Source organism: Salmo salar, chromosome ssa19 (genome assembly GCF_905237065.1).
Source record: "Salmo salar chromosome ssa19, Ssal_v3.1, whole genome shotgun sequence".
NCBI classification, from domain to species: domain Eukaryota; kingdom Metazoa; phylum Chordata; class Actinopteri; order Salmoniformes; family Salmonidae; genus Salmo; species Salmo salar.
Genome location: NC_059460.1, coordinates 47963088 through 47990483, shown reverse-complemented (window position 1 = coordinate 47990483; position 27396 = coordinate 47963088). Strand labels below are relative to the sequence as shown.

The following is a 27396-nucleotide window of genomic DNA, read 5'->3' as shown; positions in this document are numbered from 1 at the left end:
TGTTCATTTAACACGGTTCCAGTATCTATGGGTCCACAGACTCCACACTTTCAGTGTTGATTTAACACTCGGTTTTAATTTAGTTGTTTTTTAACACTGGAGAATTTGTAGTGTGGAGTTGTGTGTTTTATGTGTGTTTTTTAATCATATAGTTGTTAATCTCGTCTAACTAAAAACTCCTGTTTAGTTGTAACTGACCCCTTAACTCATCTGCTGATCTCAGGACACGCCATGGGGAAAACGAGCGCAACTTTGCGAAATGTTAGAAGAACACACAACAACCAATGAAACGACAGATTTGAACGGGGGGGGCAGAACTGATTGACAGTGATTTCAACAAATCAATGTTAGCGTCTTCGAGAATTTTTGACCAACCAGCGAACGAATATCGAAAATAGCACCTCCTCTTGTTCAGCAGCCAAAGGACGAAAGTGCGAGATTCGTCTGTGTTGTCTATTATAGCTAGCTAACTATTACTGACTGCCCATATTTGTTTAGAGACGTACAGAACACTTTTTTTGTGCCTGATGTGACAAACTTAGTTAGTGTCAAACATGCGTAAAAACCTACGCCATCCGAACAGGGAACCGCCGAGAAAGGAATTATCGCCACTCATCTGAGGCCAAACTCGCCGATTTTGTTTTGTCAAATAAGGAAACAAAACAAGATAACGTCAGCTAGCTCGACACCACACCACGAAAATACCCACTACACAGGGACCTCAAAAACATCTACATTCGTTTTACAGTTGGAAACGTAAGTATAAGTGAAGAGGTTTAGCTGGTGGGGCAATCGTTGTTGGCTAGGCTAGCTTGCTAATGTTAGCCTAGCATGGCCTATTAGCATTTAGCTATCTGACGTTATCGCAGAAATAGCTACTCTATTGATTCTCGCATGCTGTTGTGTAACGTTAGTTTGGGTAGCAGCTAACATTAGCTAGCAAGTTAGCTGCTTTGGCTACTTGCGTTTGACTGCCAACGCCGTCTAAAAGGTGCATCAATTGTTTTCCAATTCCGTGCGTAGGCTGGGAACTGTCATTGTTTTGCCAACAATTTACCTAACTAACGTTAGCCACCTATTTTTCAGGTGACATCTTGCCAGTTAACTGTATCGTTTGGTTTGTTGGCAGTTGTGTTTAACGCGTTTAACCTAATCGGATCAAATGTAATATTATTAGCACAGTTAATTATATAATCGCCTCCCCCACTCCACATTTTGCTGCGCTTTCTCCTCAACTGCATTTTATAACTCAGTCAGACACATACTGGCATTTGGCTAACTGACGTTAACCATTGACTACAGTTAGATAACTATCCAACTAGTTAACTAAAGCAATGCTGGTGGTCTGTGATGGCCAGTCTGGGTGATTTTGAATATTACCATAAATGTAGCTTTCTAATTTGTGACCCATCCATGGTAGAATCTTAACCCAGGACTGGTGCATTCACCATGCTACAAACCCCTGCTACTGCACAGTTAGAGCAGGGCCTCTATGGTTTGGTGTCGGTGTAGCAGTGGGCCAGGTGGGGGGTGTGTGGCAGTCTGGTGTGACCCTTGAGGGGCAGTGGGCGAGGTCCGTCACCTGCTGACCCAGATTGTGTAAGGTCACCTAGACTCTGACCCCCTAGCTATTCTTCAGGTATATAAAGGTATACACAGAGTAGTGACTCAAATAAAAATGTATTTGTCACATGCACCGAATACAACAGGTGTAGACCTTACAGTGAAATGCTTACTTATAAGCTCTTTCCTAATGATGCAGAGTTAAATAAGATAAAAACACAAGAAATATGCAGTGACTCTAGGATGGATGAATGTTATGTTAACTTGGACAGACCTTTAGCATTGACACAGCCCTATCTTTATCACTACTGGAACTAAGATGGAGAATAGGGAGAAGAGACAAGGCAGGGAAATGGAGTGAGAGGATGAAAGGTTCAGTACAGGGTCGTGTTCAGGCCGAATGTAACTATAAATGTTCTGAAACCAAAATGTTAGACTCTTAACAGACACTGATCTTCTCCCCTGGTCCTGGAGAGATACAGGGTGTGCAGGTATTAGTTCCAGACCAGCACTAACAGACATGATTGGTTCCACTAATCAACTCCCATCAAGATCTCGGTTAGCTGTATCAGGTGTGTTGGTGCTGGGCTGTAGATCTAATTCGACTGGATAGGTTTCCACCCATTCTGAGAGTAAGATGAACCAGTCAACATTTTGGACACACCTACTCATTCCGGGGTTATTCTTTATTTTTTACTCTTTTCTACATTGTGGAATAATAGTGAAGACATCAAAACTATGAAATAACACAGTTGGAATCATGTAGTTACCAAATTTTTTTAAACAAATCAAAATACATTTGAGATTCTTCAAAGTAGCCACCCTTTGCCAAGACTGTGCAAAGCTGTCATCAAGGCAATCTCTCAACCAGTCTTGAAGGTGTTCCCACATATGCTGAACACTTGTTTCCTGCTTTTCCTTCACTCTGCAGTCAAAATCATCCCAAACCATCTCAAATGGGTTGAGGTCGAGTGATTGTGGAGGCCAGGCCATCTGATGCAGCACTCCAACACTCTCCTTCTTGATCAAATAGCCCTTACACAGCCTGGAGGTTTGTTGGGTCATTGTCCTGTTGAAAAACAAACGATAGTCCCACTAAGCACAAACCAGATGGGATGGTGTATTGCTGCACAATGCTGTGGTAGCCATGCTGGTTAAGTGTGCCTTGAATTCTAAATAAATCACTGACAGTGTCACCAGCAAAGCACCATCACACCTCCTCCATGCTTCACGGTGGGAACCTCATGTGGAGATCATTCGTTCACCTACTCTGCGTCTCACAAAGACATGGCGATTGGACTCATCAGACCAAAGGACAGATTTCCACCAGTCTAATGTCCATTGCTTGTGTTTCTTGGAAAGTCCCTTCTTTTTACTGGTGTCCTTTTAGTAGTGGTTTCTTTGCAGTAATTTGACCATGAAGGCCTGATTCAAGCAGTCTATTCTGAACAGTTGATCTTGACGTATCTGTTACTTGAACATTGTGAAGCATTTATTTGGGCTGCAATCTGAGGTGCAATTAATTTTAATGAACTTATGCTCTGTAGCAGAGGTAACTCTGGGTCTTCCTTTCCTGTGGCGGTCCTCATGAGAGCCGGTTTCATCGTAGCGCTTGGTTTTTGCAACTGCACTTGAAGAAACTTTCAAACTTCTTGGAATTATTCAGATTGACTGACCTTCATATCTTAGTAATGATGGGCTGTCGTTTCTCTTTGCTTATTTAAGCTGTCCTTGCCATAATATGGACTTGGTCTTTAACCAAATAGGGCTATCTTCTGTATACCACACCTACCATGTCACAACAGAACTGATTGACTCAAACACAGTAAGAAGGAAAGAAATTCCATACATTTACGTTTAACAAGGCACACCTGTTTATTGAAATGCATTCCAGGTGACTACCTCATGAAGCTGGTTGAGAGAATGCCAAGAGTGTGCAAATTTGCCATCAAGGCAAAGGGTGGCTATTTGAAGAATCTAAAATATATTTAACACTTTTTTTTGGGCTACTACATGATTCCATATGTTATTTTATAGTTTTGATGTCTTCACTATTATTCTACCAAGTGTGAAGAAGAAAAACCCTTGAATGAGTAGGTGTGTCCATACTTTTGACTGGTACTGCGTATACGTTCAAAGGCGGACATATTGTGTTTTCTTTAATTATTCTTTTTTAGGTGTAATCACCCCCCCGACCTGATGACTCCATTGGCTCAATCTGTTATGTTTGGCCATACAATCTCTGTACGGCCGTACCAGGGTTTCAGTTAGGAAAATGTGGTGCCCGACAACTTGACAGGGAATGGTGTACATAACCCATGAGGGAGTCCACCCACGGTGCTCAGAATGAAAAATCACATTTCAATTATGGTAATTCATCTTAACAGAACATGCATCTCTAATGAAGCAACCAATAAAACTTCATTTTCAAACTTTTGCCAATCGCAATTGGCAGGAAAACTCCATTCTAAACAGCGCATCTTAGAGCTTTTCCATGTGACAGAGATACATCTCTATTAGAAACATAGAGGGGAAATCTAAAGATGCAACAACTAAGATGGGTTGTTAATATGACTAGGATTGTGCCTTTGACTTCAGGAGAATGAGGATGTGTAGGCTATTGAAAGAAATTAACAAAAATAATATCATTACTCCTGTCAGAATAGAAAAACACCTCATCAGAAAGCGTGACTTAGCCACAGAGGAATTGAGGATCATTTGCTTTTTATTTTTTATAGCTGTGGATTGTTTAAAATCACAAGCATGTATGCCTATTTGGGAATTGTGTAATTTGGCCAGCGCACGTGGCAATAGGCCTAGCTTATTATTGAGTTGCGGCCATCAGTGGAAAACATCTAAAATATGTGTGAAGATGTCTTGAGTATAATTAAAAATTAAGACGAGGAGGGGGTTGTGGCGAAGATATAGGCGCGTTTCTCGCCAGAATGGTTCAGCTGTCTCCTGCCAATTCTTGCACATTCATCGTTTTGTTGTGTGAATTGTTTTCCCTTTTGTTTATTTTCATAAATTCCACATTACATTTGTCACTGGTAGTAAACATATGTAATGGGGAATTGATCAAAAGAGCAGTCTAAGACATAGAAAGTGAGGCAGACAGGCGGAGTAGAGATTAATTACATTTGAAAGAACCTGAATTGATCATTTTCAACTTTTTTTGTCGGCTTTGTGTATTTTGACTTAGTTGACAATGGAAGATTTTGGCCTACTGCTGCATTGGCCTATAGGCTGAGTTTTATGCGCTCATTTTAGCCGCCAATAGATCACGGTGTATCAATGTGTCTATATGGCAGAGGCTGGATCACGGTGTATCAATGTGTCCATATGGCAGAGGCTGGATCACGGTGTATCAATGTGTCCATATGGCAGAGGCTGGTGATCACGGTGTATCAATGTGTCCATATGGCAGAGGCTGGTGATCACGGTGTATCAATGTGTCCATATGGCAGAGGCTGGTGATCACGGTGTATCAATGTGTCCATATGGCAGAGGCTGGATCACGGTGTATCAATGTGTCTATATGGCAGAGGCTGGTGATCGCGGTGTATCAATGTGTCCATATGGCAGAGGCTGGATCGCGGTGTATCAATGTGTCCATATGGCAGAGGCTGGTGATCACGGTGTATCAATGTGTCCATATGGCAGAGGCTGGTGATCACGGTGTATCAATGTGTCCATATGGCAGAGGCTGGTGATCACGGTGTATCAATGTGTCCATATGGCAGAGGCTGGTGATCACGGTGTATCAATGTGTCCATATGGCAGAGGCTGGATCACGGTGTATCAATGTGTCCATATGGCAGAGGCTGGTGATCTCGCATTAGTAGATTTTTATGATTAACCACGTGACAATTATCTTGAAATAAGTTATTAATGAAATAACTGTTCCATGCAAATGTACATATAGGAAATGATAACTGGCATGCAGATCAGTAGACATGGTAGGATAAATTGTAAGCTTCCCCAAACTTGAAACTCACACGCCGACTATGAAGTCGTTATAAAATAATTGCCTCCGTGTTTCCATGGTCGTATTTGTCTATAGGCTAATTTGAAGCAAGGTAAGACATGCCTCTTAATATATAGTAAAACATTCAGGTTTCCCATAATTAAGTAGGCCTATGTTTTCAAAATGCATACTGCCTCCAGCTCCCTTTTGTAAAGTGATGGTGATGCGCCGAGAGCCTGTTGACAGCACTTGGTGAATGGGAGGTGCGCTTCAATTAGGCTTCCAGTTGAGAAATGAAAATAGTAGCTATTTTCATGCAACAAAACTGTTTTTAACACGTTTGCATTTATAATTGTTGCTCAATAAATGGGCTTATAAAAGCAGGTTTTAGTCCAGCAGTCAATCAGCTGAGCAGCTGCAGGAGAAATCCTGCTCAAAAGGGGGCTGCGTATGATGTACGCGTGTCATAGTTGTATAAGTCATTTTTTATTTGACCTTTTTTTAACTAGGCAAGTCAGTTAAGAACAAATTCTTATTTACAATGATGACCTAGGAACAGTGGGTTAACTTCCTTGTTCAGGGGCAGAACGACAGATTTTTACCTTGTCAGCTCTGTGATTTTTTTTTCCTAGCAACCTTTCGATTACTGGTCCAATTCTCTAACCACTAGGCTACATGATGACTAATGAATACACACACGCCAATTTAATTCCACTGTATTATGCAAATAGACCGATAAGCACGACGGTCAAATGTATACTGAACAAAAATATAAGTGCAACATGCAACAATTACATAGATTTTACTGAGTTACAGTTCATATAGGGAAATCGGTCATTAGGCCCAACTCTATGGATTCCACATGACTGGGAATACATTTATACATCTGTTGGTCACAGATACCTTAAAAAAAAAGGTGGGGCCATGGATCAGAAAATCAGTCAGTATCTGGTGTGACCATTTGCCTCATGCAGTACGACACCTCCTTCGCATCGAGTTGATCAGACTGTTGTGGAATGTTCTCCCACTCCTCTCCAATGGCTGTGCGAAGTTGCTTGATATTGGCGGGAACTGTGACACGCTGTCATACAAGTTGATCCAGAGCATCCCAAACATGCTCAATGGGTGGTATGTCTGAGTAAGTAGGCCATTTTCACCTTCCAGGAATTGTATATGGGGCTGTGCATTATCATGCTGAAACATGAGGTGACGGTGGCAGATGAATGGCACGACAATGGGCCTCAGGATCTTGTCACGATATCTCTGTGCATTCAAATTGCCATAGATCAAATGTGTTGGTTGTCTGTTGTTTATGCCTGCCCATACCATAACCCCGGCCGCCACCATGGGTCACTGCTCACAACGTTGGCATCAGCAAACCGCTCACCCACACGTCTGCCACTTCTCCAGCGTGCCAGTGGCCATCGAAGGTGAGCCTTTTCCCACTGAACTCTGTTACGATGCCGAACTACAGTCTGGTGAAGACACCGGTGACTGTTTCTGGAAGTTTGTGCAACAATCTTTCAGTTTTGCAAACCCAGTTTCATCAGCTGTCCGGGTGGCTGGTCTCAGACCATCCCGCAGGTGAAGAAGCCGGATGTGGAGGTCCTGGGCTGGCGTGGTTACACGTGGTCTGCGGTTTGGAGGCCGGTTGGACATACTTCCAAATTCTCTAAAATGGTATTGGAGGCGGCTTATAGTAGAGAAATGAACATTAAAATCTCTGGCTACAACTCTTGTGGCCATTCCTGCTGTCAGCAGGTGTGTCAAGGGCGTGGCCAATGGTGAGGCTGTCGACCCAAAAATGTACAGGCCCTCCTGTTGGCCGCAGTGACATTTTGCTGTTTCAAAGCAAATTTCCTGCAATTCTACACATTTTGCCATTGCTTATCTGACTCAAACACTCAGGGTCCTCCCGAGTGGCGCAGCGGTCTAAGGCACTGCATCTCAGTGCTAGAGGTGTCATTACAGGCCCTGGTTCGATTCCAGACTGTATCACAACCGGCCGTGATTGGGAGTCTCATAGGGCGGCACACAGGTCAAATTATAACCAAATCAATGACAAAAATACTCAAATGCATAATTTTTTGAGTTTTAGATTCTCCCTGGTTTTAGTCGTTTTAAGTTTTCACAAATCTTTTTTTCACCCCGAATAATAGATTTTTTTTACTGTTTGGACATAGGCGGCCCGAATAAACACTTGTGGTCCGCCCAAGACTTTCTATGCAAATTTTTTTTTTTTTTACTAAAATACGAATTGTCATTCTAAAAAAAAAAAAATAACCAGTCTGAATGACGCAAATGCCCATGGCAGAGGTAAACAGCGGACAGTGTGCTTTTCTTCATTAAGTTGTCAACAGCGAAAGAGAAGTCTCATTTTCGCCCTGATAGACCTGATTCTGTTACAAAAGGGTTTTATGGTGAGTGTTTTACTTTGCTCTGTTACATGTCTTTTGGAAACTCACCTGTACTTGCTCTTTGAAATGGGGGGAAAATAGCATACTGTCAGGGTAGCCTGGAGGGCTATATGCGCAGCACACCATTGGAGAACACTATATTTTAAAGTTTGTTTTATAAATAAAGTTAGAATCTCAAATGTCATGCCAATGTCAAGTATAATTACATTTAGACAAAGCTTTTTCATTGTTAAAATAGGCATACCATTTTTTTTCTCCAAAACTGAACACATGAAGTTATCGAGTACTAACGTCCTTTCGTTTATCCAGATATTCCATTAACCATCCCTAGTGTGTAGGGTCTAGAACCAGGTTAGGCAGAGTTGATATGAGATGGGGCCACTTAGTATGGACTGGGAGAACAGCAGATCATGTCCTAAAGGTGAGATGCTAACTCTCGCTCCCTGGCTGGGCTTGAGGCCAGAGGGCTCTGGTCAGGGCAAGATGAGCATTGTCTGCAGAAGGTTGTTTGTGTGTACATTATATGCCATGAGATGGGTGTGTCTGGGTGTTGGCCAGAATGACTCAAACCCAGAATGTGGTTTGGGGTGTGTGTGTGTTGACTGGGTGATTAAGTGAGTGGAGCCTATAGACAAGAAGCAGTATATTGGAAGATTCTAAATGGATCTGTGAACAGTTTAAAAAAGTGTACTTGTGTGTGTGTGACCACAGAGCTGAACTCAGAGCTCATTCCCTCTGCAGAGCCAGTGGATCTTGGCAGCCATGTCAGGGATTTTTCAGGATCAAAATGGGGCTTAGGTGGTGGGCGTGACCGGGCCGGGGCAGTGGGCTTGGCCAATGGCGCGATCGCCGACTGTACATTTTTGAGCCCCTCTTGGCCGCAGAGACCAAATGTTGCCGTTTTTAAAGCAAATTTCCTGCAATTCTACACATTTTGTCATGGTTCATGCCATTTTCTTATCCTATCTGAGTGACTCAAACTTAACAAAATCATTGGGGCCTTGACAACAATGTTCCCCCCCTTGTTTTAAAAAAAATCTTGGTGCTTTTATCATCAAGTTATAGGTTCATTCTCTTTCCTACATGGTTTATATCCGCTTTTAGTCGTTTTAAAGGTGGACTCGGCGATATGACGTAGATGCGCAAAGTAACCGCATAGTGGGTACATTTCAGCAACAACTAAGAGCGTTGGAGTGCGAGGCTTAACTTCGGCGCTATCTTGGTCCCCTGGCTCCCACATTGTGTGTGTGAAGCGACGTATCGGTGCATGTGCACGGCTATGTTTGACTGAGAGTGAAGTCATGTATCTTGCTTATTGCAATATTTGCTGTGCAGCTTATGCAACGTCCGCTGACTAGCTTTAAATTTCCACAGAAAATGTTTTGCCACCCCTTTTGATCACTTTTCTAATGCAGAAAAAAGCCTCTGTGTGGGAAATCTGGTTTCGGTCTGAGGGTTGAATGGTCGAGTGTGTGCTTTCTTTCGTACAAGTTAGGGGGTGTATGTGTCTCAATAACAGCTATGCCTATGTCACGTGTGTGTGTGGCAGTCCATCTTAAATGACACAGGTGAGTAAAGGGGGTGCTAAGAAAGGTGTGTTTCCCTGTTGTTTCAGGCTGGGCTATGCGACTACCTCTAACACCGTACACACACTGCTCCCATTTTGCGAGATTGTGTGGACTGAGGTAGCTGAATGAAGCCTAAACTGCATAGTGAGTTTGTTTTATTTTTAGAGAGTAGTACTGCTGCCTAACATGACAGAGAGAGACACTGACGGAGTGGGAAATCAACACCAGCCACCAGCAAAATGCTAGATTGTCTGGTAAGAATGTCTATTCTTACTAGCCACATTGGCGGGTGGTCACAGCATTTGGGAGCGGTTGTATGTGTGTATATATTTATTTTCTTCCCATAGTTCTGTGCGTATGTCAGTGCTGGAAGAGAGTCTAAACGCTATGGTGGTGAAAGCAGGGTGGGGTACTGCATGGGTTCATACAATAGACAGAAAGATGAAGACCTTGCCTGCTGGAAAAGGGATAGAATACACTTTGATATATTGTTTTAACATTACAAACCATGTGCATGTGATTTCTTGGATTGGACAAAAATGTGAGTGGCTGGTGAAACGTGGGCTGTGGCTGGTGGACCACAAAGCGCACACAAATGAGGAAGAGGTAGCCTAGAGGTGAAGATGATTGAGTTATGGGGCTAGTGGATGGATGGATGCATAGGGGAGGGGTGGGAGGGATGGAGGGGCTAGTGGATGGATGGATGGGCTAGTGGATGGATGGATGCATAGGGGAGGGGTGGGAGGGATCGAGGGGCTAGTGGATGGATGGATGGGCTAGTGGATGGATGGATGGGCTAGTGAATGGATGGGCTAGTGGATGGATGGGCTAGTGGATGGATGGCTGGAGGGGCTAGTGGATGGATGGACGGAGGGGCTAGTGGATGGATGGATGGAGGGGCTAGTGGATGGATGGATGGAGGGGCTAGTGGATGGATGGATGGAGGGGCTAGTGGATGGATGGATGGATGGAGGGGCTAGTGGATGGATGGATGGATGGAGGGGCTAGTGGATGGATGGATGGATGGAGGGGCTAGTGGATGGATGGATGGATGGATGGAGGGGCTAGTGGATGGATGGATGGATGGATGGAGGGGCTAGTGGATGGATGGATGGATGGATGGAGGGGCTAGTGGATGGATGGATGGATGGAGGGGCTAGTGGATGGATGGATGGATGGAGGGGCTAGTGGATGGATGGATGGATGGATGGATGGATGGAGGGGCTAGTGGATGGATGGATGGAGGGGCTAGTGGATGGATGGGTGGAGGGGCTAGTGGATGGATGGGTGGATGGAGGGGCTAGTGGATGGATGGGTGGATGGAGGGGCTAGTGGATGGATGGGTGGATGGGGGGGCTTGTGGATGGATGGGGGGGCTAGTGGATGGCTGGATGGGGGGGCTTGTGGATGGAGGGAGGGGCTTGTGGATGGATGGAGGAGGGGCTAGTGGATGGAGGGAGGGGCTAGTGGATGGAGGGAGGGGCTAGTGGATGGATGGATGGGGGGCTAGTGGATGGATGGATGGGGGGCTAGTGGATGGATGGATAGATGGGGGGCTAGTGGATGGATGGATGGGGGGCTAGTGGATGGAGGGAGGGGCTTGTGGATGGATGGATGGATGGAGGGGCTAGTGGATGGATGGATGGAGGGGCTAGTGGATGGATGGAGGGGCTAGTGAATGGATGGATGGAGGGGCTAGTGGATGGATGGAGGGGCTAGTGAATGGATGCAGAGGGAATAGTGGGAGGGATGGATGAGCTAGTGGATGGATGCATAGGGACTAGTGGGAGGGATGGAGGGAGGGATGGATAGTGGGAGGGGTTAGGGGATGGAGGGAGGGAGGGGTTAGGGAATGGATGAAGAAGGCCTACCTTCAAACTCAGTTCCTCCTTGCTTGACATCTTGGGAAAATCAAAAGAAATCAGCCAAGACCCCAGAATTTTTTTGTGTGGATATTTTGAAGCAACATCTCAAGACATCAGTCAGGAAGTTAAAGCTTGGTCGCAAATGGGTCTTCCAAATGGACAATGACCCCAATCATACTTCCGAAGTTGTGGCAAAATGGCTTAAGGACAACAAAGTCAAGGTATTGGAGTGGCCATCCATCCATCCCTCCCTCTAATAACCCATAGAATATTTGTGGGCAAAACTGAAAAGCATGTGTGAGCAAGGAGGCCTACAAACCTGACTCTGTTACACCAGCTTTGTCAGGAGGAATGGACCAAAATTCACCCAACTTATTGTAGGAAGCTTGTGGAAGGCTACCCGAAACGTTTGAACCAAGTTGAATTTTTACTAGGATTAAATGTCATGAATTGTGAAAACTGAGTTTAAAAGTATTTGGCTGAATTGTATGTAAACTTCCGACTTCAACTGTAGGGGCTAGTGGGTGGAGGGATGGATGGAGTGGCTAGTGGAGAGATGGTTGGGTGGAGAGATGGATGGGTGGAGAGATGGATGGGTGGAGAGACGGATGGGTGGAGTGGCTAGTGGAGAGATGGGTGGGTGGAGAGATGGGTGGGTGGAGGGGCTTGTGGAAGGGGGAGATGGATGCAGGGGCTTGTGGAGGGAGGGAGGGATGGATGCATGGGGCTTGTGGAGGGAGGGATGATGCAGGGGCTTGTGGAGGGATGGATGATGCAGGGGCTAGTGGAGGGAGGGATGGATGATGCAGGGGCTAGTGGAGGGAGGGAGTGATGGATGATGCAGGGACTAGTGGAGGGATAGTTGATGCAGGGACTAGTGGAGGGAGGGATGGATGATGCAGGGGCTAGTGGAGGGAGGGAGGGATGGATGATGCAGGGACTAGTGGAGGGAGGGATGGATGATGCAGGGGCTAGTGGAGGGAGGGAGGGATGGATGATGCAGGGACTAGTGGAGGGAGGGATGGAGGATGCAGGGGCTAGTGGAGGGAGGGATGGAGGATGCAGGGGCTAGTGGAGGGAGGGAGGGATGGATGATGCAGGGACTAGTGGAGGGATGGATGATGCAGGGACTAGTGGAGGGAGGGATGGATGATGCAGGGACTAGTGGAGGGAGGGATGGATGATGCAGGGACTAGTGGAGGGAGGGATGGATGATGCAGGGGCTAGTGGAGGGAGGGATGGATGATGCAGGGGCTAGTGGAGGGAGGGAGGGATGGATGATGCAGGGACTAGTGGAGGGAGGGAGGGATGGATGCAGGGGCTAGTGGAGGGAGGGAGGGGCTGGCTAGTGGATGGAGGGGCTGGCTAGTGGGTGGATGGATGGAGGGGTGGATGGATGGATGGATGGATGGAGGGGCTAGTGGGTGGAGAGGGATGAGGGATGACTGGATGGAGGGGCTAGTAGAGGAATGTTTTCATGGATAACAGCAGTGGAGAGGAAGGCGAGGAGGAAGACTGGATAGGAAGAAGGGTGAAGGAGATGGAGGAAAGGTAAAGATATATGATTACGGAGTCTGCCAATTTATTATTCCAAACAATGTTTTTGAGATAACATGTACAAAAATGAGTCAAGCAATGGGAATGTGTTTTATCTAATAGTGTACTATTTATTATTCAAGATTGGAAAGGAAGGAGAAGGAAAAATTTAAGGGAGTAAAAAGAGTGAAGTGAGTGTAGAAGAGTGAGGTGGAAAGGTAAAGAGAAGGAAAGAAAGGAAGACGAGAGAAGAAAAGAGGAGAAAGATTGGTGGAGAATTAAAAAGTTAAGAGAGTAAGAAGAGCGACACAAGGAGAGTGAAGAAGAGCAGACGGAGGTACAATGGCTCTTCCCAAGAAACAGAAATGCACTTTTTATGACATGAGAGAATTTCCATTTATACACTCAGGTCAAGATGATAGAATTGTTCACTGCACCCTTTGTAATTCCTCTTTCAATTGACAGCCGCGGAAGAACGGCATTCGTAGAACATCAACAGATGAAAAGCATAAAGCCTCTCTGATTGCCCGTGTTGGTATGCCCTCTGTCACCACATTCTTCAAGAAGGTAGAGCCTTCCCAAGAAGAATATGGTTTAGCTGTGCAGGAGGGTGTCTTTGCATACCACACTATGCGACACAATCATAGTTACAGATCTATGGACTGCACAGCACAACTGGCACGGAAGCTTGAGTCAACGTTTACATGTGCTAGGACAAAATGTGACACCTTAGTGAGTAACATGTTAGCACCATGGGGAACTACATTTATGTCATTTAGCAGACACTCTTATCCAGAGCGACTTACAACTACTTTGGCAACACAGGACCTAGACCAGGTTGAATTTGTGTCCCTGTCCATTGATGCGTCCAATCACGGACATGTAAAGCTGCTGCCAATAGTAGTCAGATATTGTAAGATGTATGATGGCAGCACATCTGTGGAAACAAAACTGCTTGATTTTGTTGAATTGAACAGAGAAACAGCAGAGGAAATTGCAGCTGAGGTCCTGGTGGTCATCCAAAAATGTAACCTGGAAAACATTCTCTGCCGACAACAAATACCAACTTTGGAGGACTGAATAGGCTGGGGAGGGTCAATGTCCATACCAAAGTTAAAAATGCTCTGCAGCAGGAGGTGATTGCCTTAGGTTGTCCTGCACACATCATTCATAACACGGCCAGAACAACTTTGGATATGATGTTGAGTACCTGCTCACAAAGATATTTTCATATCAGAGTAGAAAGACTGAAGAGCTTTTGTGAGTTTGTTGTCCAGGACTATGATAACATTTTAGGACACAGCCATGTTCGCTGGCTATCCATGCTCCCTGCTCTAGATAGAGTGCTGAAAATATATGTGCCATTGAAATCCTTCTTTCTTTCCGAAGACAAATGCCCTGTTGTCCTGCGAACAATGTTCGAAGAGCCACTGACTGAACTTTGGCTGGCCTTTGTCCATGGAAACTTGACTGTATTCAATGACATGATCAAGATGCTTGAAGGCTAGGACCGCTGTGCTGTTGAGTCTGCTGTAATTGTGAGAAACGTTGAGGCAAAATTGATTGCAAGAGGTGATGACTTCTGAGAGAGCTAGAGGAAAATGGAGCCATGTTTAGAGAGCTTTCTCAAAACATCCCAATCATTCTTCACTATGGCTGTGAACTACTTGCACTCATGGAGAAAGCACACATGGAGAAAGCCACAGATAATCTAAAAGATTTACATTGTCTCCTTTTTTACATTTACATTTACATTTAAGTCATTTAGCAGACGCTCTTATCCAGAGCGACTTACAAAATGGTGCATTCACCTTATGATATCCAGTGGAACAACCACTTTACAATAGTGCATCTAAATCTTTTAAGGGGGGGGGTTAGAAGGATTACTTTATCCTATCCTAGGTATTCCTTAAAGAGGTGGGGTTTCAGGTGTCTCCGGAAGGTGGTGATTGACTCCGCTGTCCTGGCGTCGTGAGGGAGCTTGTTCCACCATTGGGGTGCCAGAGCAGCGAACAGTTTTGACTGGGCTGAGCGGGAACTGTGCTTCCTCAGAGGTAGGGGGGCCAGCAGGCCAGTGGTGGATGAACGCAGTGCCCTTGTTTGGGTGTAGGGCCTGATCAGAGCCTGAAGGTATGGAGGTGCCGTTCCCTTCACAGCTCCGTAGGCAAGCACCATGGTCTTGTAGCGGATGCGAGCTTCAACTGGAAGCCAGTGGAGAGAGCGGAGGAGCGGGGTGACGTGAGAGAACTTGGGAAGGTTGAACACCAGACGGGCTGCGGCGTTCTGGATGAGTTGTAGGGGTTTAATGGCACAGGCAGGGAGCCCAGCCAACAGCGAGTTGCAGTAATCCAGACGGGAGATGACAAGTGCCTGGATTAGGACCTGCGCCGCTTCCTGTGTGAGGCAGGGTCGTACTCTGCGAATGTTGTAGAGCATGAACCTACAGGATCTTATCTTTTCTCAGGATTTTAAAAAGGCAACCTCAATGTGAAGAGATCCAGAAGGCATCAGGCACACTGGGGCATTTTTCCTGCAATGTGACCATCAATGTGGATGCATTGTTTGACGAGGTTACTGGCCTGCAAGAGTTCCTGAAGGGGGGATCGATTTGAAGAATGGAAAACATCTGAGACACCGCTTAGTCAGAGATGGAGCACGGTGGTTACTCACTTCAGAGAATGACATCCCACACACTAACCTGGCTAGATTAGCGTCTGTTGTCATGTGCTTACCTGGAAGTAATGCACCAGTCGAGAGAGTGTTTTCCCAAATGAATGATATATGGACAGCAGCAAGAAATAGGATCACTGTTCCTACCATCAAGGCCATGCTTATTGTGAAGACCAACTTCAACCTCCCCTGCCAGGAGTTCATGGAGAAGCTGGCCAAAGACAGCAATCCTGAAGAAAATACATTCTTCTGAGAAATATACAGTTGAAGTCGGAATTTTACATACACCTTAGCCAAAGGCATTTAAACTCAGTTTTGAACAATTCCTGACATTTAATCCTTGTAAACTTCCCACAATAAGTTGGGTGAATTTTGGCCCATTCCCCCTGACAGAGCTGGTGTAACTGAGGCAGGTTTGTAGGCCTCCTTGCTTGCACGCGCTTTTTCAGTTCAGTTCTGCCCACCAAATTTTGTATTCGATTGAGGTCAGGGCTTTGTGATGGCCACTCCAATACCTTGACTTTGTTGTCCTTAAGCCATTTTGCAACAACTTTGGAAGTATGCTTGGGGTCATTGTCCATTTGGAAGACCCATTTGCGACCAAGCTTTAACTTCCTGACTGATGTCTTGAAATGCTGCTTCAATATATCCACATAATTTTCCTGCCTCATGATGCCTTCTATTTTGTGAAGTGCACCAGTCCCTCCTGCAGCAAAGCAACCCCACAACATGATGCTGCTGCCCCCATGCTTCACGGTTGGGATGGTGTTCTTCGGCTTACAAGCCTCCCCCTTTTTCCTCCAAACATAACGATGGTCATTACGGCCAATCAGTTCTATTTTTGTTTCATCAGACCAGAGGACATTTCTACAAAAAGTACGAATCTTTGTCCCGATTTGCAGTTGCGAACTGTAGTCTGGCTTTTTTATTGCCGGTTTTGGAGCAGTGGCTTCTTCCTTGCTGAGCGGCCTTTCAGGTTATGTCGATATAGATACTTTTGTACCGGTTTCCTCCAGCATCTTCACAAGGTCCTTTGCTGTTCTGGGATTGATTTGCACTTTTCGCACAAGTACATTAATCTCTAGGAGACAGAACACGACTCCTTCCTGAGGCACTTTGTGGCTGGGGAGTTGGTCTGGGTCGACAGCCCTCTAAGAAAAAAAGGCAGATGCACCAAGTTGGACGGTCACTGCAGTGTCCTGGAAAGGGTAGGGGAGGTTGTTTACCGGGTGCAGCTTCCTCCCAGGGGGAGAAAGGTGGCACTGTACCGGGACAGGTTAGCCCCATACAGAGGGGCCTCTTCTCCCAAAACCCCAGGGACCCCCACAATTCCCCTCTCTGGCAATGACATTCTCCAGGCACCCACCCCCAGAGACTTTGTTCCATCGGGGACAAGGGACTTTGTGGTGGGGGGGGGCTGTGTAGCGACCCGCACAGACAGCTGTGTGTTGTGTTAGGCTATTAGTTGGTTGTGTTGTACTTACCAGTACCCAGTGTTCGCGGGGTCTGACATGCCAATCAACCTGCTATCTGCCTATCACGGGAATGCCTGGAATGTTCGGATGCCGGGCATCCTGGTGGTTGGCGGAGTGGCATGGAGGGGGGTTTGGGCAGGGGGATGGAGCATTGGAAGTTCAGACCATTGTTCTCTCTCTTACTTCTGGCCTTCACAAGAGAAGGTCACGGTTGTTTTATAGGGTATCCTTCATTCATTTGGCGTGGGCTACGGCCAAACAGTAGCCTGTGTGAAGTTGGGTTAATAAACCGTAAACTCAACCCTCTGTCCGGACAAATGTTCCTTTATGATCTTGTCAGGTCATTACAGTAAACGTCTGACTTCAACTGTATACTATTGTCGGTTTTTTTTCAATTTTGTTCATGTTCACCTTTGCTCTTAATCTACTCAGACTACCAGAACCACTGAGTGGCTGTTCAGATGGGACAGTTCTGTCTTGTCTGTAGTGTTTCTGTAATATAGTTGTTTTCTCTATCACAGTGAGCCTGTTAGACTAAATACATGAAACTGAATTGTCCCCTTTTTTATTTCATAGATAATAACATTGGATATTTTAATGATATATTGTAGTATAGTATATCTCTATAGTATAGTATATCTCTATAGTATAGATATATTGTAGTTGTTTTCTCTATCACAGTGAGCCTGTTAGACTAAATACATGAAACTGGAATTGTCCCCTTTTTTATTTCATAGATAATAACATTGGACATTTTAATGATATATTGACCGCTGAACTGGAAAAGACCCTGGTTTTCATTTCAGAAATCTGGTCACCTTAAACTCGAACCTCTTTGATAACTGGTATACCTTGCTAGCTAATTTAGTTCATCAAACAGTATTTTCATAGGTATTTCAGCGCAATGGCACTTATTCGAGCCTTGCATCTCATATGGGCCTAAATGTCACTGCTGGTCATCTAACTTGCCTTGTAGCAACATGGTTGCATCAGTTTTCATTGGGCTAGAATAGTTTGGTAGCTAACGCTGGCTAGCTAATGTTAGCGTTGCTAGCATGCTAATGTTAGCTAACGACTACACACCATAGTCGTGGGTCTGCAAAATCAAGCAAATGGTTTTGAACTCATGACAATCATGTTTTGACATTGTAGTGGCTATTGCTGTTTGGTTAGTTTTTTGCTTAGTGACATGGCGAATATCATATTTTGGGCATTTAACTCTGATTTTAATTAGCTATGTATCTAATCTGGTTTCGGTATGAGAATGGGTGAAGTCCCAAATTCCCACGAGATACTGCAGGAATTTGTGTGCTCATGCATACGGAGCCCCAGAAATATAAAATCTGGTCACGGATTAGGAGCCACTCCCTTAAAAATATCACTGCCTCTTGAGATAAGGATATGGCACATGTCAATATCACCATTTTTAAAAATAAAAATTTGATTAATCGTGCAGCCCTACATTGACCCAATAGCAGCCTCAACTAAATTACATTTCAGAGGGGGAAATCTAAATCAATATTAACATTTTGAGACTCCATAGTCATTATCAACTTCGTCAAAATAATCTAAGATGATGAGTTTTTACGTTTTTGCCTAAGAGATCTTAGTCGCACAATTTTTACATCTAACTAAGATGTTTGGTGCAGTATTTCACCATGAAAAAATGTGCATGAAAATGACTCGTCTCTCGTTGAATGACAACACACTTGATTGAATAATCCTTACTGTTGACCAATCACCCATGAAAGGGCGTAGATTTAGACTTTCAGTTTGCCTCCAGAATATTTTGTGTGTGCCCGAACAACCGAAAAATCCCTCACCAAAGCCCAAAACATCATCATAATATATCCACGAACTCCACCGAACTGTTTCGGCCGGGAAACACGCAGACGCCTGAAGTCTCCCTCCAGTCTCTTCTCTCTCACTGTGTACAAAAGACATTGCTTATTCTATGCAAATGTTGTTGATCGCAACAATAAAATAAGTCACAAATGAAAGGGAAAATTGTTTTTCATCTGTAGCCTCATGAAATCAGCCTATTCACTAAGCATTCACCTGCATTGTGAATAGGCCTAGGCTACATCTTGATTTCTGCAGTTTATCAATAGAGATTTACTGTTCAAATAAATGATTACTTATGTAATTAGGAACAAAGTTAAATTGATTGTATAAACCACACAGATCAGGTCATTATCGCCACAGGACAACGCAGACGGAATCATGGAATTCGGACATTAAAACGGAATTCAACTTTTTTTTTTATCGAACTTATTAGTAGGATATCAACTAAATGCATTAATTAGCCCAAGTTAATCGTAATGCATCAGTGATTTGTATTTTCATGTAACTTTCTGAAAGGGCACATGAATGCCCCGTCTGTGTGTTTAGTCGTTAGTGGTGATGCTAATGAAACCTTCTCAATTAAATGTTAACTACAAAGTATCCTATGGCTACCTGGCAGAATTATATATTATTTGTATCCATCCAGTGGCCATTTGTTTTGCAAACTGCAATAACATGAGCACAACCGAAACATGGCTAACCAAACAACTGTCTCTGGCTGGTGGAAATAGTAGCACCTGTAGCACCAGTGGAAATAGTAGCACCAGTGGAAATAGTAGCACCAGTGGAAATAGTAGCACCAGTGGAAATAGTAGCACCAGTGGAAATAGTAGCACCAGTGGGAAAAGTAGCACCAGTGGAAATAGTAGCACCAGTGGGAATAGTAGCACCAGTGGAAATAGTAGCACCAGTGGGAAAAGTAGCACCAGTGGGAAAAGTAGCACCAGTGGAAATAGTAGCACCAGTGGAAATAGTAGCACCAGTGGAAATAGTAGCACCAGTGGGAAAAGTAGCACCAGTGGAAATGGTAGCACCAGTGGAAATGGTAGCACCAGTGGAAATGGTAGCACCAGTGGAAATGGTAGCACCAGTGGAAATAGTAGCACCAGTGGAAATAGTAGCACCAGTGGAAATGGTAGCACCAGTGGAAATGGTAGCACCAGTGGAAATAGTAGCACCAGTGGAAATGGTAGCACCAGTGGAAATAGTAGCACCAGTGGAAATAGTAGCACCAGTGGGAAAAGTAGCACCAGTGGAAATAGTAGCACCAGTGGAAATGGTAGCACCAGTGGAAATGGTAGCACCAGTGGAAATGGTAGCACCAGTGGAAATAGTAGCACCAGTGGAAATAGTAGCACCAGTGGAAATGGTAGCACCAGTGGAAATGGTAGCACCAGTGGAAATGGTAGCACCAGTGGAAATGGTAGCACCAGTGGAAATGGTAGCACCAGTGGAAATAGTAGCACCAGTGGAAATGGTAGCACCAGTGGAAATGGTAGCACCAGTGGAAATGGTAGCACCAGTGGAAATGGTAGCACCTGTAGCACCGGTGGAAATGGTGGCACCGGTGGAAATGGTGGCACCGGTAGCACCGGTGGAAATGGTAGCACTGGTGGAAATAGTAGCACCAGTGGGAAAAGTTAGTCTAAAACCTGTACCTCATGGACATAAAAGAGGAGTGTCTAGACTTCCTAAAGGTAACATTGACATATTAACGTATGACTGTTGATAATGTACCTTATGTAATCTTTGTCTGTCAGCAGTGTGTAGGTATGGGGGCGTTCCTGGACAAGCCTAAGACTGAGAAGCACACGGCCCATGGCCAGGGCAACGGGCTGCACTATGGCCTGAGTAGCATGCAGGGCTGGCGGGTGGAGATGGAGGATGCCCACACTGCTATGGTGGGCCTTCCCCAAGGCCTCAACGACTGGTCCTTCTTCGCCGTCTATGACGGGCACGCCGGCTCCCGCGTCGCCAACTACTGCTCTGCCCACCTGCTGGAGCACATCCTGTTAGGGGGGGCAGAGTTCACCCCGGGGATGGGCTCAGTGGAGGGCGTGAAGGATGGGATCCGCGCCGGCTTCCTGAGGATCGACGAGTACATGCGCAACTTCTCGGACCTGCGGCATGGGTTGGATCGCAGCGGCTCCACGGCAGTGGGTGTGCTGCTAAGCCCCTCCCACCTCTACTTCATAAACTGTGGCGACTCCCGGGCCGTGCTGAGCCGAGAAGGGCGAGTTGGATTCTCTACACAGGTACAATACTACACACTAGACCAGGACTCTCCAACCCTGTTCCTGGAGAGCAACCGTCCTGTAGGTTATCACTCGAACTCTAATATAGAGCCCCTGCCTCTAATAGTTAGCTGGTTGATGTGCCTAACCAGGTTAGTTACAACTGGGGTTGGAGTGAACCTACAGGAGAGTAGCTCTTTTTTATATATATATATACTGGGATACACACACTCAAAGGGAGAGCGGGTGGGAGGAGGGATTTTCTACACAGGTACAATACTGAGTAAGGGGAGAGGGTGGGATTGATGAAGAGACTGAGCGATAGTAAAATGAATCATGTATTTTTAGGGGATCAGTTTGAGCTAGGCGGGGTGCAGAAGCTCTAATCTTGATCATGTAATGAGTAGTTATTTGGGATGCACATATGATTCCACCCCTTTTAGGACCACAAGCCATGTAACCCCAGAGAGAAGGAGCGTATCCAGAACGCAGGGGGTTCAGTGATGATCCAGAGGGTGAATGGTTCCCTGGCAGTGTCCAGAGCCCTGGGGGACTATGACTACAAGTGTGTGGATGGGAAGGGTCCCACAGAACAGCTGGTCAGCCCAGAGCCAGAGGTGTGTGTTTTTAAAAAGCCTTTATTACTGTAGCATGTTGATTGGAACAGCTTATAGTTCTTTGTCCTTGTTGAGGTGTGTGTGTGTGACCTCTCAGGCTGAGGTGTGTGTGTTCCTCCCCCAGGTGTGTGTGTTGGAGCGTGCTGCGGAGGGGGATGAGTTTGTGGTGCTGGCATGCGATGGGATCTGGGATGTGATGTCTAACGAGGAGCTGTGCGAGTTCGTCAGGTCCCGGCTACAAGTGTTTGACGACCTGGAGAGAGTCTGCAACGCCGTGGTGGACACCTGCCTGCACAAGGTACACACCACACAATGTTTCTGCCACTGTCTCTTATGACCGAAAAGAGCTTCTGGATATCAGAACAGCGATTACTCACCTCGAACTGGACAAAGATTTTTTTCTTTAATGAGTCAGACGCAAAGGATTTACTACTGCAACCGGACCAGGCCCAAATCCCCGTCATTCGCATGAAGAGATGGCACTGATACAGATCCGGGTACCTTGTGAGAATTCGTTGGCGAGTGGGTAACCCGCCTCTTCCATCATATAGGCCAACATGCAATCATTGGAGAATAAACTGGATGAGCTCCGTTTGATATTATCCAACCAAAATTTAATATCTTATGTTTCACCGAGTCGTGGCTGAACGACGACATGGATAATATACAGTTGGCTGGGTTTTCCGTGCATTGGCAAGACAGGCTAGCTACTTCTGGTAAAATGAGAGGTGGTGGTTTGTGTCTATTTGTCAATAACAGCTGGTGCGTGAAATCTCATATTTGAGGTTTTGCTTGCCTGAGGTAGAGTACCTCATGATAAACTGTAGACCACACTATTTACCAAGAGAGTTTATCTATATTTTTCGTGGCTGTCTATTTACCACCACAAAGCGATGGTGGCACTAAGACCACACTCAATGAGCTGTGTAAGGCCATAAGCAAACAAGAAAATGCTCATCCAGAGGCGGCGCTCCTAGTGGCCAGGGACTTTAATGCAGGAAAACTTATCTGTTTTACCTCATTTCTACCAGCATGTAACATGTGCAACTAGAGGATAAAAAAATCTGTAGACCACCTTTACTCCACACAAAGAATGCATACAAAGCTCTCCCTCGCCCTCCATTTGGCAAATGACCATCCTCTTGCTTACAAACAAAAACTGAATCAGGATATACCAGTGACTCGCTCAATACGAAAGTGGTCAGATGACGCAGATGCTAAGCTACAGGACTGTTTTGCTAGCACAGACTGGAATATTTACTTTACCTTTTATTTAACTAGGCAAGTCCATTTAAGAACAATTATTTATTTTCAATGACGGCCTAGGAACAGTGGGTTAACTGCCTTGTTCAGGGGCAGAATGACAGATTTTTACCTTGTCAGCTCGGGGATTCGATCTTGCAACCTTTCGGTTACAAGTCCAACACTCTAACCACTCGGCTACCTGCCGCCCCCAGGATTCACCCAGAGTATACCACATCAGTCACCGGCTTCATCAATCAGTACATCGGTGACGTTGCACCCACAGTACATACCCCAACCAGAAGCCATGGATTACAGGCAACATCCGCACTGAGCTAAAGGGTAGAGCTGCCGCTTTCATGGAGCGGGACTCTAACCCGGACGCTTCAAAGAAATTCTGCTATGCCCTCCGACGAACCATCAAACAGGTTAAGTGTCAATAAAGGACTAAGATTGAATCCTACTACACCGGCTCTGACGCTTGTCGGATATGGCAGGGCTTGCAAACTATTATGGACTACAATAGGAAGCCCAGCCATGAGCTGCCCAGTGACGCGAGACTACCAGACGACTTAAATGATTTCTATGTGCGCTTTGAGGCAAGTGAAATTGAAGCATGCATTGGAGCACCAGCTGGTGCGGACGACTGTGTGATCAAGCGCTCCATAGCCGATGTGAGTAAGACCTTGAAACAGGTCAACATTCAAGGCTGCAGGGCCAGATGGATTACCAGGACGTGTACTCGGAGCATGTGTTGACCAACTGGCAAGTGTCTTCACTGACGTTTTCAAACTGTCCCTGACCAAGTTTGAAACATGTAGGTATTACAAGTAGACCACCATAGTCCCTGTGCCCAAGAACGCTAAGGTAACCTGCCTAAATGACTACCGACCTGTAGCACTCATGTCTGTAGCCATGAAGTGCTTTGAAAGGCTGGTCATGGCTCACAACGCAATCATCCCAGAAACCCTAGACCCACTCCAATTCGCACACTGCCCCAACAGATCCACAGATGATGCAATCTCTATTGCACTCCACACTGCCCTTTCCCACCTGTACAAAAGGAACACCTAGATGAGAATACTGTTCATTGACTACAGTTCAGCGTTCAACACCATAGTGCCCTCAAATCTCATCAATAAGCTAAGGACCCCGCGACTGAAAATCTCACTCTGCAACTGGATCCTGGACTTCTTGATGGGCCGCCCCCAGGTGGTAAGGGTAGGCAACACATCTGCCACGCTGATCCTCAACATTGGGGCCCCTCCTGTAGTCTCTGTTCACCCGCGACTGCGTGGCCAAGCACAATGGGGCTGTAGTGGAGCAAGTCTAGAGCTTGGTGTCCACATCCCCAACAAACTATCATGGTCCAAACACACCAAGACAGTCATGAAGAGGGCACCACAACGCCCATTCCCCCTCAGGAGACTGAAAAGATTTGGCATGGATCCTCAGATCCTCAAAGTTATACAGCTGCACAATCGAGAGCATCCTGACTGGTTGCATTAACGCTTGGTATGGCAACTGCTCAGCATCTGACCGCAAAGCGCTACAGAGGGTAGTGCGCAAGGCCCAGTACTTCACTTTGGCCAAGCTTCCTGCCATCCAGGACCTCTATACCAGGCGGTGTCAGAGGAAGGCCCTAAAAATCTCCAGCCACGCAAGTCAGACTTCTCTGCTACCACATTGGAAGCGGTACCGGAGTGCCAAGTATAGGTCCAAAAGGCTCCTTAACAGCTTCTACCCCAAGCCGTAAGACTGCTCAACAGTTAATCAAATACCCCCCCCCATTTCTTTTACTCTACTGCTACTGTTTATTATCAATGCATATTCACTTCTACCTACATGTACAGTTGAAGTCGGAAGTTTACATACACCTTAGCCAAATACATTTAAACTTAGTTTTTCACAAATCCTGACATTTAATCCTGACATTTAATCCTAGTAAAAATGTACGGTCTGAGGTCAGTTAGGATCAACACTTTATTTTTAAAATGTGGAGTAATGGTAGATTTATTTCAGCTTTTATTTCTTTCATCACATCCCCAGTGGGTCAGAAGTTTAAATACACCAAATACTAAATGAGTGTATCATTGCCTTTAATTTTTTTAACTTGGGTCAATTGTTTCGGGTAGCCTTCCACAAGCTTCCCACAATAGGTTGGGTGAATTTTGGCCCCTTCCTCCTGACAGAGCTGGTGTAACTGAGTCAGGTTTGTAGGCCTCCTTGCTCGCACGCACTTTTTCAGTACTGCCCACAAATTTTCTATAGGATTGAGGTCAGGGCTTTGTGATGGCCACTCCAATACATTGACTTTGATGTCCTTAAGCCATTTTGCCACAGCTTTGGAAGTATGCTTGAGGTCATTGTCCATTTGGAAGACCCATTTGCGACCAAGCTTTAACTTCCTGACTGATTTCTTGAGATGTAGCTTCAATATATCCACAATTTTCCTGCCTCATGATGCCATCTATTTTGTGAAGTGCACCAGTCCCTCCTGCAGAAAAGCACCCACACAACATGATGTTGCCACCCCCGTGCTTCACAGTTGGGATGGTGTTCTTCGGCTTGCAAGCATCCCCCTTTTTCCTCCAAACATAAAGATGGTCATTATGGCCAAACAGCTCTATTTTTGTTTCATCAGACCAGAGGACATTTCTCCAAAAACTACGATCTGTGTCCCCATGTGCAGTTGCAAACCGTGGTCCGGCTTTTTTATGGCGGTTTTGGAGCAGTGGCTTCTTCCTTGCTGAGCGGCCTTTCAGGTTATGTCGATATTGGACTCATTTTACTGTGGATATAGATAGTTTTGTACCTGTTTCCTCCAGCATCTTCACAAGGTCCTTTGCTGTTGTTCTGGGATTCTTTTGCACTTTTTGCACCAAAGTACGTTCATCTCTAGGAGACCGAACGCGTCTCCTTCCTGAGCGGTATGACGGCTACGTGGTCCCTTGGTGTTTATACTTGCGTACTATAGTTTGTACAGATGAACGTGGTACCTTCAGGCGTTTGGAAATTGCTCCCAAGGATGAACCAGACTTGTGGAGGTCTACAATTTTTTTTCTGAGGTCTTTGCTGATTTCGTTTGATTTTTCCCATGATGTCAAGCAGAGGCACTGAGTTTGAAGGTAGGCCTTGAAATACATCCACAGATACACCTCCAATTGACTCAAATGATGTCAATTAGCCTATCAGAAGCTTCTAAAGCCATGACATCATTTTCTGTAATTTTCCAAGCTGTTTAAAGGCACAGTCAACTTAGTGTATGTAAACTTCTGACCCACTGGAATTGTGATTAAGTGAAATAATCTGTCTGTAAACAATTGTTGGAAAAATTACTTGTGTCAAGTAGATGTCAAAAAAGTAGATGTCCTAACAGACTTGCCAAACTATAGTTTGTTAACAACAAGAAATATGTGGAGTGGTTGAAAAACGAGTTTTAATTACTCCAATCTAAGTGTATGTAATCGTCCCACTTCAATTGTACATATTACCTCAATTAGCTTGACTAACCTGTACCCCCACACATTGACTCAGTACCCCCTGTATATAGCCTTGTTATTTTATTGTTACTTTCTTTCTACTTAGTAAATGTTTTCTTAATTCTTATTTTTCTTTTCTGCATTGTTGGTTAAAGGCTTGTAAGTAAGCGTTTCACAGTAAGATCAACACCTGTTGTATACATCATGTGACCTATACGATTGTATTTGACGTTCTAACCCTCTCTGTGTGTGTGTGTGTGTCCAGGGCAGTAGGGATAACATGAGTGTGGTGTTGGTGACTTTACCAGGAGCTCCCAAGGTGTCTGAACAAGCTCTGAAGAAAGAGGAGGAACTGGACAAATACCTGGAGACGCGTGTAGAGGGTGAGAACAAGCACATCCTCTCTGAGAGCTTGGACACACTGCACCGAAGAACAGCTAAAAGCAGAGTGGCCGCCCTATCGCTAGCTGTCGCTGCAGTGTGTTTTAGCCAGCCGTCCTATCGCTAGCTGTCTCTGCAGTGTGTTTTAGCCAGCCGCCCTATCGCTAGCTGTCTCTGCAGTGTGTTTTAGCCAGCCGCCCTATCGCTAGCTGTCTCTGCAGTGTGTTTTAGCCAGCCGCCCTATCGCTAGCTGTCGCTGCAGTGTGTTTTAGCCAGCCGCCCTTTCGCTAGCTGTATCTGCAGTGTGTTTTAGCCAGCCGCCCTTTCGCTAGCTGTCGCTGCAGTGTGTTTTAGCCAGCCGCCCTATCGCTAGCTGTCTCTGCAGTGTGTTTTAGCCAGCCGCCCTATCGCTAGCTGTCACTGCAGTGTGTTTTAGCCAGCCGCCCTATCGCTAGCTGTCGCTGCAGTGTGTTTTAGCCAGCCGCCCTATCGCTAGCTGTCGCTGCAGTGTGTTTTAGCCAGCCGCCCTATCGC

The 27396-nt window shown here is 45.5% G+C and overlaps 1 protein-coding gene across 4 annotated transcripts in view; it reads left to right on the top strand.

Annotated features, from left to right (window-relative positions):
* Window positions 1-383: 383 nt before the first annotated feature.
* LOC106578933 (protein phosphatase 1B) overlaps window positions 384-27396 on the top strand; it is a 31255-nt gene continuing 4242 nt past the window's right edge. For 2 of the 4 annotated variants that reach the window (XR_001322554.2, XM_014158210.2), the window contains exons 1-5: window positions 9740-9769; window positions 20667-21161; window positions 21584-21757; window positions 21882-22055; window positions 26747-26864. Coding sequence is in view for 3 of the 4 variants with exons in the window: in XM_014158210.2 (XP_014013685.1) it covers window positions 9755-9769; window positions 20667-21161; window positions 21584-21757; window positions 21882-22055; window positions 26747-26864 (976 nt within the window). In the remaining variant the exon portion in view is untranslated. Of the gene's footprint in view, window positions 757-9739; window positions 9770-20666; window positions 21162-21583; window positions 21758-21881; window positions 22056-26746; window positions 26865-27396 lie in introns of those variants that run through there. The other 2 variants (XM_014158214.2, XM_014158213.2) reach the window with 2 other exon arrangements.